We start from the raw sequence: 19731 nt of genomic DNA, 5'->3' as shown, positions 1-19731 counted from the left end.
TCGTCACCAGCTATCGTCTTTAATTATCTGCATTACAATTATCTGAGTTACAATCCTCCAAAATATACAACTCATGACATGTACAACAAACATATATGTTTATAGTAATTTATGCAGTGACTAAGGATAGATCTCTACTGGCACGTGTCTGTAGAAGAGCACGACTCTGATAAATAACCATTCATACCTTTAAAAAAGAAAAGGACCGAGGTGTGGGCCCAGACAGGGACAGGGTGAGGAGGGCACGAACGGACGACAACCTGCTGCACGTAAACCAAGTCTGTCCTCCAGAGGGCGCCGTGCGGGAGCTGCTTTGTGTCTGGTCTATTAACTGTTAATCCCGGTTCCAGCTGTGCGGTCACAGACCGTACACGGCAGTGACCCCACGGACACTCGGGGCTGCGTTTGTGGGGCCTGATCTGAGGTTTCCTGACAGTCTGAAACAATAACAGCTCGCTGATGTTGGTTTGTGTTCAGGCAGAGCTACGACGTACTAACAGGAATGATTTCATATATCCGACATGCAGTACGCCCTGTGCTCTTACTGATCCTGTGTGATTTGACCTCCTGCTGTTACTGAGGCTACGCTGTGCAAATTCCTGTGAAACTTCCAGGAGTCTGCAATTAAAGACCATTATTCACAGTATGATGGTCTTGGATAGAGTCCAGGAGCTCCTGCAGAAGGTCGTCATTTGTTAGGAAGGGCACACGTCCAATTTGCTCCTCTGCTCGTATTTTGTTTGTGGAACTGTTTGGACAGCACAATTTAAAAACGGAATAAAATCGAGTCCAGGACTCGAGGTGTCAGCAGGAAGAGGGCTGGCTGTGCTCTGGAGTATGCAAGCAGCGGACAGGGAAACGTGGCACACCTTGAACGGGACTAAAACATGCACAGCTCCTAGTCAGCGTATACTCTATCTACATGGGACACAGCTGGGCGCGTCATGGCTGTCTGCTTCGGAAAACCAAAGAAAATCCACAACAGGAAAGATGCTTTTGTGCACACTTTCTTGGACGGCTTACCGGCAGATGGCGTCACAGCTATGGTCATAAAAGAGTGTCTTCTTCGATCTATTGCATCAGGCAGTCTGTGGTGCTCTCGTGGAGCTACTGAGACGCATGCACGTGTAGAGGAGGGATAGGGTTAGACTAATGCGTTCGTTAGTGGCTGCACTCACACATCAGGTCGTGTGTGAAGCCTTCCTCAGCCGGCCTCCTGCTAACCCGTCTGAATAAAACTACAAATATGGCTTCCAGAGGACTGCGTATCCGTCGCGCGTCTAAAAACAGAGGTTTTCACTTTGACTAGTTTAGAATTATGGTGAGGTCTTCAAAATAAAAGCTCAATACTCAGATTGTATATAAGCACAAAGTATTACACATCAGTCTAACCCTAGTGGAGGTGGCAGAGACATAAGTGGATATCTGGCTCGCAGTTCACATGACATGGTACCTTGGCACATGACGATGGGGCACGGGGGAGCGCAGTGGTGAGGTGTCACTGGAGAGTTAGGTATCAGGCAGGCATTCGGGTGGGTAGGTGTGGGTGGGGTCGGACTCAGTCATTTAGCTCTGGGCCGTTAGCCGCTGCTCTGTGAGCGACGCCTGGTGTGATACCGTCTTGTTTTCGTGAGCCCTCAGCTTGGAGACGATGTTGATAAACGCCAAGCTCTGGACCTCTTTATGAAGCGGCTCTGAAGAGGAGAAACACAGGAGGGAGGCCCGTTATCAAATAATGTCCCAGCATGCCTACAGTGTTTAATCACGTTCAGTCCAGTTACAGCACACAGCAGTTTGTGCAGAGACCCTCCTCCACTCCTGCTGCTGTCTCAGTCCCATCGCTTGCACACTGACAGTCAGACTCAGACGCAGTGACCTCAGTGCTCTGACACCAGGGCGCCGAAACGCCGACCGGTTGAACCGTTTCAGCTTTTATTTGTCCGTCTGCTACCTTCTTGTCAGGGATCCTGCTGTTATTTCACATTTTTAAAGCTGCATTATACGAAGACATCCAGAGTTCCATCAGCACAACACATTTGATCTCTGCAGCCAATCAGCCGTCACATAGAGCTCAAACGTGTGAGTGGGTACAGTCTCACCTGAGCCCATGACTGCACAGATGAGGATCATGGAGTTGTACTTGATCTCCGGTGCACTCCTCTCATCTGACAGCAGCTTGTGAAGCACAGACACCAGGCCGGCTCCAACCAAGTCCTTCTCAGCTGCAACTGAAATGCAAACCTTTCATCCACGCTGCAGTGCACGCTGCACAAACGTTACAGGCTTCAGCGTCACATTTCTACACATGCTGAAACACCTTCAAACTACAAAGTCCATTATCTGAAATTCAAAAGTAGTGCGTAACCACACCTGCTCACACCCAAAACATTTTCTGTGTCACAGATGGTGACGACATGGATCATCAATGTCTGATTAGGTAAAGATTAGTCGCCAGGTGCAGATTAACACACACAAGTCAAGTATGCATTTACTGCCTGGAGCTTACCTAAATCCAGGGCTGCTATGAGACCCAGAGCCACCAGGGCTTCATTCTGCATAATCATGTGCTCACTGGTTGCCATGGTAACTAAGTGTTTGACTCCTCCTCCCTGGATGACAGTCCTCACTACTTCCTAAAGAGAGAAAAACAAAATTACAGAATTAAAAACACTCAGAGAGGTTCAGCGCACTGACGGTGAGCCGTTTTAAAGAGGACTACATGTGATAATAGTTACTTACATGTAACAGTTTCTATCATTTCAAATAAATCAAACACAGACACATCTTCCATAAAAGACCTCTCATCCACACATGCAAAACAAATCCAACCACAGAAGTCCAGAAATCAGGTGTAATAATAAGAAATGACTGAACACTGACTGTTCAGATCAATGTTATGTATGTAGCATACTGTAAAGAAAGAGCTGACAATAACAAAGAAAAACATCAATAATCAGGCCCATCTTATCTTAATGACCTTGTAGCACCATATCACCCTATTAGAGCACTTCGCTCTCGCTCTGCAGGCCTACTTGTTGTTCCTAGAGTATTTAAAAGTAGAATGGGAGGCAGAGCCTTCAGTTTTCAGGCCCCTCTTCTGTGGAACCAGCTTCCAGTTTGGATTCGGGAGACAGACACTATCTCTACTTTTAAGATTAGGCTTCAAACTTTCCTTTTTGCTAAAGCATATAGTTAGGGCTGGACCAGGTGACCCTGAATCCTCCCTTAGTTATGCTGCAATAGACGTAGGCTGCCGGGATTCCCATGATGCACTGGGTGTTTCTTCTTCATGCACCAGTATTACTTCAGGGTCTTTACCTTACACAAGGCTCTGATTTCTATTCAGAGAAATATCCGAGGGACCACGAGTAGCAGCTGCTGTGTTTGGGGTCATATGGTACTCTGAGAGCTTAAGATGAGCTTGAGGAGGAAAAGATGACAAGGATTTAAATCCGAATCTGGATTTAACAGGGAGCCAATGAAGGGAAGCCGATAGAGGAGAAATGTGCTCTGTTTCTAGGCCCTGTGACTACCTTCAATGCTAATCGCTCTAATAGGACATTATGGTGGACAGTGTCGAACGCTGCACGGAGGTCTACAAGCACAGAGTCCACTGTCAGAGGCCATGAGAAGATCAGTTGTATGAAAGGAAGGGTGGAGATTTATTCACAAATATGGGTGGGGGTGACAGAGTCCAAATAAAAAGCAGTGTTAGTGAAATGATCCTGAATCTTTTCCTGTCTAAAGGTCAAAGGTGAGCTTGGCCCAACAGAGCTGAGTCTTTACCAGCCTGGTGTCTGAACAGTGACAGTAGCGTTCCAGCTCCAGGCTACATGAAGATGTAGGTTAGTGAAGCCATTTCCCCTGCAGCTGATTGGCTGTGTGCTCCAGGTGTGCATCTACACCATGGAGTCAGGCACGTCTGGCGTGAGTCTTCTTTCAGGCGAGTCATACCCAGTAAGGACATAACTACCAATGAGCTCTGCACCAACTGTACAGTAACACAGCCACTAGGACAAACGGAGCTTGTGAATGTGCATGTCAGCAAATTTTTAATAACACTAAAAAGAAGCTGCTCAAACATCCAGAACTTTCTGGGATATTCTGATCAATGCCAGCTAACTGATCTTCACTACACAACATAATTAGCACGTGTGGGTGCAGTTAGCTCTCAGAGCTCTCTCGTTATCGATGCCTTTTACTTCCAAACGTCTGCCAGGCTACGATCCCCGGATTACCTCCCACTCTGGAAACCTGAATGTGGACCGGCTGCAGACTTGAACAGTTAACAAGCACAGCTACAGTGTTGGAGGATGAGTGATGTCGTGGTGTCTGACCTTGGACTTGCTGTGTCGAATGAGGGCAGACAGAAGCCTGTTGGACTCGCCCATCACGCCTGCGTGGTCCTTGGCTTCGCACCACTCCACCAGCCTTTCCACCAGCTTCCCATTGGTTCCCAGGTGGTCTGCTGCTTCAGCTGAGCCAACACACAGTGGGCAAGCAAGGCTGCTGTCATTGATGCTGCATACGTGAGTGGCTGCTTTCATACTTGTGCGTCTTAATGACTCAAAATGAAGGCTGTTAAGAATCTCTCCTAATGGTCCCGACAGCACAAGCAGAACTCCAGCAATCACCATAATGATGGGCTGATACCAACTGTTACAACATCAATAAAAGCTGCGATCTGACGATCATGACTGTGAAAAGACAGAATCCAGCGTTTACCTTGGGTATCGATGAGCATGCGTAGCGTTCCCAGCAGTTTGAACTGCACTGGAGGCATCTCCGACTGCAAGAACTTCAACACCACATCTGCCACTCCAGCTGACAGCATCTTGGATTTGTTCACCACTGCAGAGGAAATAACAGAACAAACACTGTTAACCACAAAAAACAAAGGTATCTGATGCTTATATCGCGCTGACAGCATCGGGCACACAGCTCCTCCTTCACTATGAAGGAGCTGGCGTTCCCAACCCTGAACAACAGCAGCTTTCAGCATAAAGATCCATCAGGCTGACTTTAACTACCAGCAAACACCCTAAAGCCACGTTAGCAATATGCTGATATTAAAGCAGTGGCTAGCAGACAGCATTTGGTAAGAGCTGAGTAATTATCGCAGGCTGGATGAGTCACAGGTGGATCGTGACAGAGCAGATCACAGGGAGAACTAAGTGTGCCATAAATCCACAGCTGAACGCAGCAGAGTCTCCACAGTGTGCAGCGATACACACAAATAAAGAGCAGAGCCACAGGATCAGACTAGTTCCTGGCCTGAACAGCAGAGCTGAGGATATAAAGAGCCGCAGACGGAGCGGAGCAGTGACATCAGTGGATGACACGCTGACTTTTGCAATGTTAAATGTTTTCCTTATTTTGCCGTGTGCAGCTCCGTGGTCAGTCTGAAGATGCAGGCAGGGTTCAATCCTCCACAGCGAGTGCTCAGTGTCTTTATCTCAGTAGAACTAATGAGAGATTCTATCCAAAGAATAAAACTCTTTTTACAGTCATTTATTTATTTAGATGTTAGTATGAACATGTATCATGCTGTTGGGTTTACAATTTGTTTACTAGTAGATTATATGTTACACCCTCACAATCTGTCGATTGTTTTGTTGAAAATAAAATGAACCTTTTCATGAATGACTTCTTGACGAGCACGTGGGCGAGTCCTCCGACTGGGACCACCGTCACCTTCACCCTCCACATCCTCTCCAGCTCTTCTCTGAGCCCTTGGTACCCCTACAGCTTCTCCTGTTCCTTCTTCCTGATGTTGCTGTCATTGGGAACCGCTACATCGATCACCACGGCCGTCTCCTTCTGTTTGTTCACCACCACTGTGTCCGCTTGGTCAGCCACCACCATTTTGCCGTCTGTATCTGGAAGTCCCACAGGATCTGAGCTCGGCTATTCTCCACCACCCCAGGGGCCGTCTCCCATTTTGACCTCGGGACTTCCAGCTCATACTCGGCACAGATGTTCCTGTACACTATGCCGGCCACTTGGTCAAACATCCTTGGGGAAGATACTAACTGCTCTCCAATGCATCCATCAGGGTATGGACTTAGCGATAAAACATGGAAGGTGCTTGTGGGGAATGAGTTGTGCAGTCCTGACCACCTCCCCTCTCTTTGCATCCATCTGATTAACTCTTCTCCAGTCCGAACAGCAATCCGATTGCTGTAGATCCTAGTGGTACGGATCAGTGACTGGATGTCTCACTCTGGGCATACAGCTTGATGTCATCCAGGTGGTTGCTCTGTGCTGTAGCCTGTCTCCATAGGCAGTGTTGTCACTGAGGGGGTTCAGGCCTATGCAGACCAGCAGTGTGGACAGCGTCTCCCTGGTAGATCCCACACTTAATGGTGACAGCAGTCCTCAGCCTCCTTCCCTTTGCTTAGCGTGCAGTCTCAGGGTGAAACCCTCCATGCATGGTGAGGAGCTTCCTCGTTTGAGCAGTTCTCGTTCCTCCTGGAATTTGTGTTAACATTAACAGCTTTTCTGCTATGTTGTGTCGTGGATGTACCATTTGGAGATGGTGCCAGTGTGTGTGGCAGGCCGTCCTCGCCTGTGCTTCTGCTTTCTACCTTTCCTTCCCCTTTTACTGCACCTTGGCATAGTACTCCTTATTTTCTGGTTTTATGCTCAGCAGGTGGTTGTGCACCAATAACCTACGACAGACAAACGCTCTTAAATCTCTGATTGTCTTACTGGCATCGCTCGGATCCATGCTGGAACCTGGGTGACGCCACCCTGTTACGGCTAGACTCCTCCACCTGTATTTCCTGCTACCCCTTCCCAACCTGCGCAAGAAACATTACAGGAAACGGGTAAAAGGAGGGGTCTCCGCGTCCGTCTCAAGGCTTACCTTAAAGCAGAGGCTACGGATTACGCATGTGCTGGCCGGGATAGTCTACGCTTCCTCCCTCCTCCGGAGACCGCTTTGATGCTAAATTGCTGAGCCATCGGTGGATCTGCCCCGCTGGGTTTCAAGCCTACCCAGTCCTTCCAGTGGCATGCCTCCCTGTTCAGTCCTGGATTATGTTCTTCAGACGTAGCGTCGCTCATAGCAACCCAAGCGCTCTGCGACGGGCTGCCAGTGGTGACCTAGCTCCCTGGACATGGCTCTAAAACAACACCTTTTCTTCTTCCTCGCTTCTGGACTGGACGTGTTACTCCTAACGGAGACCTGGATTCGCCCCGGTGAGTCCATCCCCTTCTCCGAGCTTCTCCCCAGACTGTGCCTTTCTTAGCTCACCGAGGCTCACTGGCCGAGGTGGTGGCTTAGCTTTGGTTTTTAAGAATAAACAAAACGTTCGACCCTCCCCTACCTACCGCAGCTTTGAAGCTCAGCTACTGGAGATGACGGACTCTTTGGCGCCCGCCTAAATACAAGAAGACTTATCTCTGAATTTGCCGACCCTGTAGGATCTGTTCTTTTTAAACATGGCTGTGTTCTTATTACTGGCGATTTTAATATACACGTCTGCTGTAGGGACGACCCGTCAGCTAAAGACTTTCTTGCATTAACTGACTCTTTTAACCTCGTTCAGTGGGCACATGAACCTACCCACGCTAAGGGCCACACCCTTGACTCGGTCTTTTCCTGAGGCTCGGGCATTCGCATAAAGGATATAAACAACCTTGGGATGTCCGACCACTCCTCATGTTGACTTAGATAATACTGAACTGCACTTTACGAATAGTTAACGCTGAAACTGTGGCAAATTTCTCTGTCTTTTCTGAATTCTGCATCCAGTACTTTTGGTTGTTCTGCCTCATGGTTGATGACTTTGCAAACACCTTGTTATCCATATGCTCCTCTATCCTTGACACTGTTGCACCTATTAAAATGAAGCGCCCTACAGCCTTTTCCCAACGCTGGTTAAACGCCTTACGACGTGTCTGCCGCCGTGATGAGAGGAGGTGGAGAAAAGATCAACTCCAGGTATCCTGTGAAATCCTACGTGCTGCTCAAAATTTCAAACTGCTTTTCAAACCTACTTGCTGATTATAACTGAAGTCAAATAGATTAGCAGCACTTGGCTGCCACAGTGAGGGTGTACTTAGTTTTTCTCAGGACTGGCACGCGGGTAAACATTTTCTAAAGAATGGGTCGATCTCTGGAGCTCAGTGGGTGCAACTGTCAAACTGTGAAACGTCTGAATATTCCAGCCAACTGTTAGTGGAAGTAATTGGGAATGACAGCAGCTTAGCCACACAGTCCCCAGACGGTACATGTCTGCCTGCGCTCTGCGTGATTGTTTACGAGTTTGAATAAACACTTGGAAAACGTAACCCTTCCCAGAAGAGCTGAAGCTGTTACAGCTGCAAAGGGAGGGCCAACATCATATTAAACTCTGTGGATGAGATCGTGTGCGTGTGAAGGCAGACAATACGTTTGGTGATATGTGTACACGTGTGCATGTGCAGTGTGCATGTGCAGTGTGCATGTGCAGTGTGCATGGACTTGTAACCCCATTTTCATCCATGAAGACTTCCACAAAGCTTATTATTACAGCAACGATGTAACTGCAGAGTCCACATCTCATTGTCACCAGTCAGGAGGTGTCACCTGTAACCTGGTCTGATGTATTGACCCACCAGGTATAGCCAGGTTGCGCAGGGCGCTCAGGGCTGCGTGCTGAACAGTGACGTTTCCTTCCTCAACATGCCGATCCAGCAGCTCCAGAAGCTTCTGCACGATGCCAGTGTCCACCATGTGGATGCAGTTGCCATCTGCAAACAGCAGGAACAGTATAGTTGGGTGCATAAACACATTGTGTGGTTATGTGGGTACAAATGATCCTTATCTAGACTGTTTAAAGCTGCAGACTACCCCCAGACTCTAACCCAGTGAACGTGGCCTAAATGAAAACAGCCCCAGACCCTCAGGAGCCTGTGATACTGGTGTAATGGATCCCCACAGGTGCAACCCTCCCAGCAACTGGGAGACTGGACTGGATCATAGATTTTAGTTGTTGCTACTGAAGAAACTGCTTTTCTCCAACTCTGTATTGAAGGATATGAATCGATTATTGTGAAACAGTGGTGAGAATTTGGGGTCTTATTGGGGTCCTATTGGGGTCCTATTGGGGTCCTATTGGGGTCTTATTGGGGTCTTATTGGGGTCCTATTGGGGTCTTATTGGGGTCCTATTGGGGTCCTATTGGGGTCTTATTGGGGTCCTATTGGGGTCTTATTGGGGTCCTATTGGGGTCCTATTGGGGTCTTATTGGGGTCCTATTGGGGTCTTATTGGGGTCCTATTGGGGTCCTATTGGGGTCTTATTGGGGTCTTATTGGGGTCCTATTGGGGTCTTATTGGGGTCCTATTGGGGTCTTATTGGGGTCTTATTGGGGTCCTATTGGGGTCTTATTGGGGTCTTATTGGGGTCCTATTGGGGTCTTATTGGGGTCCTATTGGGGTCTTATTGGGGTCTTATTGGGGTCTTATTGGGGTCCTATTGGGGTCTTATTGGGGTCCTATTGGGGTCTTATTGGGGTCTTATTGGGGTCCTATTGGGGTCTTATTGGGGTCTTATTGGGGTCCTATTGGGGTCTTATTGGGGTCCTATTGGGGTCTTATTGGGGTCTTATTGGGGTCCTATTGGGGTCTTATTGGGGTCTTATTGGGGTCCTATTGGGGTCTTATTGGGGTCCTATTGGGGTCCTATTGGGGTCCTATTGGGGTCTTATTGGGGTCTTATTGGGGTACTGAGAATAAATCATTAGTCTGGATTCTAACTGGCGTTAATGGAGGGTCGATGCAGGGTTGTAATCATCTTTTTAACTAAAGAGTGTAACAGAGGTTAAATCTAGTTCAGGGTGCTGACTGTGATCCTCACAAAGTGGCAGAACGGTGACTTGCTCTCATTGAGGTCTATTGATGGGTTAACACACACACAGAGTGGGCAGGGCCTCTGGCAGGTCTTCGTGTGAGAGTCATGGCCTTGGTATACTGTTGTTCTGATTTGTGTGTTACTTTTTGGAATAATGGTGGTGAAACTGGTGTTTCTAAAGTTCTGTCGGTAGTTCATCTGGATGATGTGTCTTACTGCAGGTCTTTGTCTAGTTAATCAGTAGTAAAGGGTCTGTTTAACATCTTTGTTGGAGGCTGTCTTTAAAAGAACAGAGCAGGATATAAAGACAGATGATGATGAGGGTGATGAAGAGAAGTTGCAGGGAGATTTTCACAGGATCTGATAGTTGATTTTTTTCATTGACCTGCCAGATATTTACTCACTTCATCGTTGTCCTCAAGAAGTCTATATGCCAGTTATTGAAGTGCACTCAGTGGCTTTTCATGTAAAATGAGATCCAGTTTGCTTTGTGCGTCTGAACTGGGGACACTGGTGTAGCAGTGGGCTAACTGATATTTAGGTGCTGCTGTCTGTGAGTTTCAGGACGTGACTATGACATCACTTCCTGTTAGAGTGACGCCAGGAGTTCATCTCCAGAAGGAACGGCCGCTCTCTCCTAATCGATCAACACATGGGAGCGATGCCAATGATGTCTCCATGGTAATGCTAATAACAATCTGTGCTGCTTGATTCCTCAGTAGTGACGTTTATTTTCAGTGAGGGAGTAAAACATGGAGGTCAGCGCGTTTCTTTCTTCACTCCATCGTTCAACTGGGATACCAGTGAGTATCATTAAACTGGTGTGAGTTCCAGAGTCACTGGGACTGAGATGCAGATCAAGGCTGCTGCCCTGTGTATGTAAACTACTTTCAAACTAATTCCAGTCTGGCTGACATTTCCAGATTCCCCTCAGTGATGAAACGTCTAACGCTGGTGCTGGAGGGCAAAACGTTTCACAACGTGGGATCATTTCACTCCATATTTCACATTTTGACTGGTCTTCCTCAAACACAGAGCGACTCAAAGCTTACCATTGCGAGCAAAGTTAGCGATGGCCAGCGCCCCGGCCAGCTGCAGCTGATGGTTGTGAGATGGTACCCAGGACAGGACCCTCTGGAAGACACTGCCCTTTCCTCCCTCAAACAGCTTCTGCATGGACTCGTCTGCACAAAGACGGGAAACAAGAAGAAAGGAGGCAGGAACAGAGCAGCTGTCAGCCCTGAGTTACTGTTTGGTTGCTAATGCAGAGAGCCAGGACCACGCACGGAGCAGCAGAGATGTCAGGACTAAACTAAACGAATCAGGCCACTCATCAGGAGCTAGTTCCATTCCCAGCATTTGAACTGGGATCAGTGGTTTCCTCCCAGCGTTTGCTCTTCCTGTCACCCACGTGAGCCGCCTGCAGCACTAGCTGCTTGCTTCTTCTCTGGCGTGCTGGCCTCAGTGTGTTTGGGCCTCAAGTTTGCTGTGTCTGCTTTTACCAAGAACAATCTGGTTGCAGATTTTGCAAAGCATTGTGTTTTTATAAGAACTTTACTAGAGGAGCACATGCAGCTGCAGCTGCTCCGACATGTCTCCTTGTTTTAAGCTTTAGGGACTGTAAACGCAATGAGACCACAATATGAGACCTTATCACATACAGACGTGGATGCTATCGTGGAGCAGCTCCTGAAGGCTGCTGTGGAACAACTGTAGTAAGGAGAGCCATACCCCCGAGCAGCAGGAGAACCATCAGGTCAGAGGCGGTCTTCAGTTGGGCGATGTCCTCCTCCCGCTCTCCATCCACTGTCTGAGCCACGACTTCCAGCAGACACTCCACCAGGCCCGCCTCCACCAGCTGCAGCTTTATGACATCTGGCACAGGGAGGCAGAGAAGACCTTCAGAGAGCACCAAAGCCTGAAACAATCTGCTGCAGCATGCTCCATGACTGGCCCGAGCTCTTCAGGAGCCTACATGAAAAGTACCGGTGGCCACCAGCGCTACGTTTCAGCCTCCTAGAAGCTAGAAAAGCTGAGCTCTGGAGGTCGAGGTCACTGAGATTCAAACAGGTTTTAAGACACGCCTGTTGCATCAGTCTAAACTGCTACGTTCCCTCAGCCCGTCCACCCAGCGGGGTTTGTACCCCAGAAGGAGCCAAACTGGCTAAAACAATGAGGGGTGGTAGGTCTGTGGTCATGAACTGAGGACACAGTTAGCGTTGGTTTAATCAGATCGTTGGTACTGAGACTAATGAGTCACAGCCGGATCAATGCAGGTAATTAAATCATGCATCATTTTAAAGCTCCAGGAACAGGAGACAGAAAGCTGCAGCAGGTTTCCTCTGCAAAGACTCGTTTCACCTGTAACACTAATACAAACAAGATAAACATGACACAATGCACCCTAACAACAAACAATTATCCCCAAATGACATCAAAAGTAATGAGAATCACCGATCACCACACAGCTGATGCTGTAACCAGTGAGCCGGCTGCCGTGGCAACCAGAGACAACTAAACAGAAAGGCTGTTTCCTGTAGGGAGGCCAGCCATAGAGGCAGAAACAGGCTCGGGTCAGTGCAGGCGAGACGAACTCGCCAGTATGTGACCACTCCCTTATCCGCCTGTCTCACACAGCACTGAGCCATCCTTCAAGCTAAAGGCTCATGCTGTCCCAGCACAGCCTGCATGCAGTAACCGGCGTTTTCCCAGTAAGCCGATGCTACGCTGAAAGCGTGGCTCAAAGCGTGCGCCATCAGAACGCTGACGTTCGGGTTATTACAGAACAGCGCTGTCTCTCAATCCAATGAAAAGCCGCATGACAAATAAAAGAGGTAGAGAGCCGTCTCTGGAGTTAAGTAGGACGTTGTCCTGGAGACTGACAGTGTGGGAGGACTCGTGTGCCTGCAATGGTGATAACAGTCAGCTCTGTGCTGCTCACACACACTGCTGTGTGAGAGCAGGCAGCTGAGAGCCACAGGAGCTGTCTGCCATGACTGTGCAGTTAGCGGTTAGCCTGATGAGTCACAGCATCGTTTACTATACAGTAGGTGGTGAGCATGATATCCATGTGAAGCCCGGCAGCCTCCACGGCCTCCGTCCTGACTGAAGAATAACAAAGCTGTTAAAGGAAAATAATCCGTTACCATTTTCTGCAAGTGGAGCCAGAACTTCAAAAATCATTTCCTTCTTCTCGTGCTCCATCTGTTTCTGGAAGAGATGCACCAGCTCCTCAGCAATATTGGTGGATGCAAACTGCTCTTTGCTGGACTCTGAAAAACACAACACCACGAGCATCAGAAAGCTCACATTAGTGCACCGAGTGTGTTCACTGCAGCTAACTGAGCTAACTGTGTTTCATGAGAGCGTGTCTAACACCCGTCACGCTCCGTCACACGTCCAACGACATTACAGACATCTGTACCAAATGCTCTGCATCACAAAGCTCTTCTCCATCCTCTATGGGAATGTCTTAAAATTCAGGTTAAACTGGGAATATGAAGCCAGACGAGCCACCGCACCATGTGGGACATGGTGCACGGGACTCTGGAAGAAGGAAACTGCAGATCCTCCAGGCCTGGAAGGACTAGTACACATGGGACTATCTGGAAGCTATGCATGAATATCATAGGGAGGCGGAGACTGGAGGGAGACTGGAGGCGGAGACTGGAGGGAGACTGGAGGCGGAGCATGTGTATGAAAACAGGGGGAATCTTTTCCCTGTATACTTTTGTGTTACTTTGTGTGTGTGTGTGAAAGTGAGGGGGCTGAAATGTCAGTTTGTGTTGTATTAAACACAAACTACATTTTAATTTCCATATTTAGTCTTTTATTTTTATTTGCTTAAAATTGTATTGTGCAGTTTATTTAATGTGTGTAATAATGCGTAAATGAACTCACCGAGCTCGGCCAAGTTCCCAAAGGCAATTAGACACATTTCTGTCAGGGCTGTGTTGTGGGAGTGGATGCCAAGCAGCTTCACCAGAGTGGGAATTACACCCATACTGATCAGCTGGGCTTGTAGGGAATCTGTAAAAGCAGAGAAAGGCACAAAGTTGTCAGTGTTACATAATTCAGCTCAATGTTATTTTTACACAGCGAGCGCCAAATCACAACAACGGTCGCCGCACCTATTGTAAGGTAGAGCCATTAATAACAAAGAAACACCAACACTCATATGACCCCCTCTGAACAAGCACTGTGGCGACAGTGGGAAGGACAAACGTATGGCCCACTCTTCTTCCAACGTACTTTTAATGCAGCTACACCGAGGGTTTCTGAGCATGCGTGGCCTGTCTAAGGTCATGTCCAAGTATCTGAATTGGAGTTCAGACTTCGTCATTTTGTTTTCTTGCTGTCTGTCCATGCAGAGATGGATCATTGTGCCCTTGGGCTTCACAAACTGTTGGCCACACATTCTCCTTCAGGACTTCCTGTTGCAGACTTCATGGCTCCTTCACGGTCCTGAACCAGCAAAGCCCACATCACCACATCACCAGTACCACGTTGGCTTGTTGGTAATAATGCTCTCAGACTTCTTCATCTGCTCTTCAGTCGCTTCACTTTGTCAGATTGATTTAAGTGAAACAGTAATCAGACCAGGCTGTGGTTGGAGGAACTCACAAGAAAGTGCTGAATTCACTGAATTTATACTTTTACATGAAGAGGCCAATGCCTCAGTCAATGAGACAGCAAAGTGAAAACAACATGTTGTGTTTATTCTGATCTGAGTCCAAACTGTTTGGTCCAGAGACTCAAACCAAACCTCTTCAATAGGACTCAAGTCCAGACTCTGACTCGGCCGGTCCATCAGTTCCAGGACGTCCCTTTGTGTTGGTAAACGTATTTCTGCTCAGCTTTGACGCTCAGAGCCGTTGTCTTGTTGCGCCCCATGACCAGTCGGGGATTCGGTGAGGATCTTGTGGCAGACTGTCGTGTTCATGACACTGCCGACCTTCCAGAGTATTCTTCTTCAAAATGCTCCTCAGTAATGTGAATGGCCGCCCATGTGTTTAGTCACATGCCTTCAAAGGTCGGTGTGTTCCTCCATGGATCAGCCAGACCATCACTGACCCACCAGCAAACCAGTCACATCTGTGAAAGGCACAGGATGGAAGCACTGGACCTCCCAGCTCTGCTACTCCATGGCTATGGGTAGAGTGCTCGCCCCATGATCGGAAGGTCGGGGGTTCAAATCCACTGAAGGGCTACCCTGATGTACCCTTGAGCAAGAGCTGCCCACTGTTTCACTGAGTGAACGGATTAAGTGCAGAGGACTGAGCAAATTAATTAATAAAATACATTATTATTATTATTATTATAGATCTTTCTATGCATCCAAACATACACAACCTTATTAAAACACCACAAAAATATTTCAAAACTTTCCCCACCTTTAAATGTGACCTATGACCCGCACAGTTCAACTCCCCCTCCCCCACTATACTGACACTGTAAAATTATGAGTGTAGGTCACATACATGTCTTAAAACTCACACACACACACACACACACACACACAGCTCAGTGCAATAAGCATGAGTGTGAGCTGCTGCCAGAGCTGCAGAGGTTACAGCACAGTGGAAACAGCAGTGAGTTTATGGACACGATGGTAGGAGGAGGACGAGTAATGAAACTAGATGATGCACAGTTACTTGCAGTGACAGAGCAGTGGATGAAGACTGTGGTCCGACGTAACACAGCCACCCAACGACATCCCTGAACTACCCCCAAACCCAATGAGCTGATATATCCCACAGCCCTGAACAAACCAGTGAGTCAGTGAGCATCTTAAACTGTGTGGACGCTGGAAACCAGTGTGCCATCATGGTTCCCTTTGAAGGGGGCAGCTTGCAGCCATTCGAGGCTCTGTTTCCCCTCTAATGCAGTTACTATTGGGTCTCATTGGTTCATCGCTGTCAGAAACCAGCCATTAAAACGAGCTCTACCAATTCTAGGAAAACCACTGGTCCACATTCCAGCTGCCAGAACTGCAGCCGTGATAGAAAAACACTCAATGCAAAGTCACGGTAATAAGATGCTTTAACATGATCACGCTAAAGGTGAGCTAGACGCCACCGATCCTGTTTAAACCCGTCTCTGCACATTAAACTAGGCTATAATCAAACCCTGTGTCATTACTTCAGCTACACGTGAAGAGTCAACCGCACCAGTGCCACCTCTCAGCCATCTAGGTCACCTACAAATCCCATGTGATCTTTAGAAACTATGACCTCTGACCTTGAGGTCACCAGGACTCAAACTTGTCAAAGATTTTCAGTAGAAGCACCCATGATGTTAACCTTATTCACAGTCACAAGATTTTTAGAAAACGTGACCTTTGACCTCACTTCTGGTTTGAATTATGAAGACCTACGTCACCTCACTGTCATGTAATCGCATTCACAAACTCGAGTGACCACGCCGCCCAGAGGGGCGACGCCCACGCCGCCCAGAGGGGCGACGCCCACTCCGCCCAGCGGGGCGACGCCCACTCCGCCCAGCGGGGCGACGCCCACTCCGCCCAGCGGGGCGACGCCCACTCCGCCCAGCGGGGGCACTCATTTTATTAATGAGCGACAATAAAAACAACAACACTGGTCTTTCAAAGTGAAATGTTCATGTTAGAAATCGTCCCGTTTTAAAGTGTAACTGCATTTAACATCTATCAAAAAAGACTTGATTGCATTCATGTGCCAACATTTACACGTGTGCACGTTTAAGTGTGAATGATTGTTCGTGTCTGTAAGACCTTAGAGCAGGAGGCCGATGAAGAGCTGCGAGCCTGTCAGCCTCCTGACGTTTGTGACGCAAAGTTTTAGTGCAGCTGAAAACCAGACGTCATGAAGGTGTAGCTGTTCATACTAACAATAATCCAGTGTGTGTTAAACTGTGCTCGTGTCATCATCGCTGCTGTGTTATCAGTGTTGTTGTTGACAAACTGCTGCAGGTGTGTTGCAGCGCGTTACAGAGCATCAAACTGAGCATCCGGGTTTGTGTCGAGAATGTTTTCTAATCCGATGCACGGCTGCCGCCTACAAACACACGTTTGAGTCAGTGTGACCGGACGTGCGTGACTGAGAAAAGCGTCACTTTTCAGAAAGCTACGTCCATGTTTACAGCGTGTGTGGTCAGCATATAGAAGCTATCACGCCTGTATCCAAACAAAGCAGCTGCTGCTGACCGTCCGATACACAAACGTCACCAACGAAAGATTACAGCCGAATGACAGTGACAGACACGCCCCCTGGAGTCAGGCAACATGAGGTATGGAGGAGCGCTAGCCTCACAGCAGCAATAATGGCACATTAGATGTGAAGCTGAAACAAAGAACAGTAGAGAGCACAGGAGAGTAGAAACCAGGCAAGAAAAGAATCTGTCGGATTCTACTGTCTCTGCACTGAAACAGAACATCCGCTCATTAGTTAGGATGAGTTAAGAGTGCTTCTTTGGGGAAGATGGTCATTACCATTATCATTGCTATAGTTCATCAGCATGCCACAAAAGACAGTCAAGAGCTTCTCATTTCCCGGCTCAGTATTTTGGGAGAGGGACTTTATGTGTTCAGCTACTATCTGAGCCCCTCCTGCCAGGTCAACTGCACTCCTGCCCTCATCTGCAAAACAAAGAGGCCGGGACACAAATCAACCACAAAGCAAAGACATATGGTCAAAAACAACCTGGAACATGGAAAAGCAAGGTTAAGTGAGCAGAGCATTTATAGAGCCATTTAAACCACGGCTGTCAAAGGTCAAAGGTGAACGACAAAGGACGCTTCAAGTCCAGTCCGAAGCAGACGGGTCGCTGTCACGGTTCAGCGAGGCTTCACAGATGTTGTTGTCTGTTCTGCTTATCAGCCACCGTTCATGTAAGTAACCAAGCTAGCTTTTTACTGCACGGTCAGTGTGGCAGCAATAAAGACGCAGCGAACCAGAAGCTTTGCAGATGTAATCAAAGCTCCAGCGAGCACGCCAAGGTGTCCTCAGACGGGATATTGATCCCCGAGCTTTCAGTGCGATACAGGAACCCTGTACCACTCACCAGAGACCTGTCTGCACTGGTGCTGGTCTTCAACACCACTGACTGGGATGAAGCCCATCCACTGTGTGACGGCTGTAGACGCTCGGACACTCGCCTCCACACATCCACCGACTGTCAGTCGACTTTCTTAAAGCGTTCCTTACCAGGAATCAAGAGGCCAAATATCCAGCTGGGATTATGTTTGTTGATGGCAAAGCCTGGTCCAGGTCAACTTTGTGGGCTGGATTTATTTTGGTTTATAGATCAGAGAAAGAGACTTGTAACCAAATGTGTGTTCTCTTAAAGTCGTATCCTGTACAATGATTTCACTGGAAAAACAACTCAAGATTACGAGTGTAGGTGACACATCCAAGGCCTCTGCTGGTCTCTAAGCAACCCCAGTTACCTGGACTGGTGTCCTGTTGTACTCAGCTGTGTTTTTGCCTCGAATAGTCAAACTAGTCTGTGGTTTCCACGTCGCAGAACTGGTTTCTGTGTTGTATTGTTGGACGTTGCTGAGGCAGATCCTTTTTAGGTACTAGGGTCCAGATTTAGTCCAGTGTGACACCAGTTTAAACTGGGTTTGGGCTTAAAACGGGTACTGTTGGCCTTTATAAAGACAGCACAGGCTTCCATGGACGAGACGTTTTTGTGACCCAGTCCCTTTCTTGATGTGCAGACGACAGGGAGGGAAACGTTTAACCTGAACACACCAACAGTTTTGGGCTGGACATGGTGTCACAGCTGCACAGAGGCTTTGCTGAGAGTCGCCCTTTGTTTATAGATCAACCAACCACCTCAATCTGCTCAATGAGGTGACCGAAAGCTCCAACTTGAAGGAGTCACGTAACATCACCGGCAATGATCTTCTTCCATCTGCAGTCGGAGGTGTTGGTTCTTCTGACCATCCTGAGGCACAACCTTCACCTGCTGCCCACTGAGGTTTAAAACAAAATGTCTGAAGAACGCAGCGAGCGAGGGATGACGATGCTGACCCATCATCGTAGTAACGACCATCCAATCAGACAGTTATCTTCATACATTACTGACCCAACAAACATTTGTTTTTATTACACTGACAAACAAAAGTTTCCATGCTGATTGCTCTCACACAGCTGCTTTCAAATGCAGCTGCACTTTGACACCATGTGACATTAAACACACACACACACACACACACACACACACACACACACACACACACACACACACACACTCACTGTGTGGCATATTTAGCATCAGCAGTCTCAGAGCATTGAAGTAAATTTGGGTCAGTCCGGCGCCTCAGGTTCGTCTGTACTCCAGACTGCGTTGACACTACAGACCCGACATGAAAACACTGTGCGACCCACAGCCCTCCATCACCTCCGTCACCTCCATCACCTCCATCACCTGAAGCCTTTGTCCTTTAAGGACTTAAACTGCCACCGTAAGCCTACATTTAACAAATGCATATAATCTGGTGTGAGACGGTCACCAGAGGCTGGCGCTGATGGCGGCCCGTGTCTCGTTATACGTGCTCGGAAATGTGACCGCGTGTGGCGTTGCTATAGCAACCGTACTGCAGTATGACACTTTTATGTCACATGAAATCTGGATTTTTATGGTGAACAACATAATATGGCACAAAAGTCAAGTGTGCATGAAGCGGGCGCTGAGGTGACAGCGTCAGCAGCTCTCTGCACACGCTCCAAACCACTGACGTCGTTGGGAACGTGCCGTCCTGACAGGAATGCTCACTCCCAGAGATTTCGTGATGATTCCCACATTCAGGAATCCCGTCTGAACTTCACCCCGACTACTCTGTCTCCATGGTGATTCATGCTGTCGCCCACCTTGTTGACACAGACAGTTTACAGCAGTCTGTGCTT

The 19731-nt window shown here is 48.0% G+C and overlaps 1 protein-coding gene across 3 annotated transcripts in view; it reads right to left on the bottom strand.

The window, feature by feature from the left end:
* rap1gds1 (RAP1, GTP-GDP dissociation stimulator 1) overlaps positions 1 to 19731 on the bottom strand; it is a 32186-nt gene continuing 12455 nt past the window's right edge. For 2 of the 3 annotated variants that reach the window (XM_084916423.1, XM_084916415.1), the window contains 10 exons: positions 13742 to 13870; positions 12988 to 13113; positions 11573 to 11716; positions 10894 to 11025; positions 8605 to 8739; positions 4726 to 4851; positions 4338 to 4477; positions 2507 to 2633; positions 2100 to 2228; positions 1 to 1694 (listed from right to left, as the gene is read on the bottom strand). In XM_084916423.1, coding sequence (XP_084772549.1) covers positions 1567 to 1694; positions 2100 to 2228; positions 2507 to 2633; positions 4338 to 4477; positions 4726 to 4851; positions 8605 to 8739; positions 10894 to 11025; positions 11573 to 11716; positions 12988 to 13113; positions 13742 to 13870 — 1316 coding nt within the window. In that variant the 3' untranslated portion in view covers positions 1 to 1566. Of the gene's footprint in view, positions 1695 to 2099; positions 2229 to 2506; positions 2634 to 4337; positions 4478 to 4725; positions 4852 to 8604; positions 8740 to 10893; positions 11026 to 11572; positions 11717 to 12987; positions 13114 to 13741; positions 13871 to 17309; positions 17457 to 19731 lie in introns of all 3 variants that reach the window. The other variant, XM_084916410.1, reaches the window with a different exon arrangement.

The sequence above is a fragment of the Perissodus microlepis genome, chromosome 3 (genome assembly GCF_051167445.1).
Source record: "Perissodus microlepis isolate ML-2025 ecotype Zambia chromosome 3, ASM5116744v1, whole genome shotgun sequence".
Taxonomy (NCBI): Eukaryota; Metazoa; Chordata; class Actinopteri; order Cichliformes; family Cichlidae; genus Perissodus; species Perissodus microlepis.
This window is presented reverse-complemented; position numbering and strand designations above follow the sequence as displayed.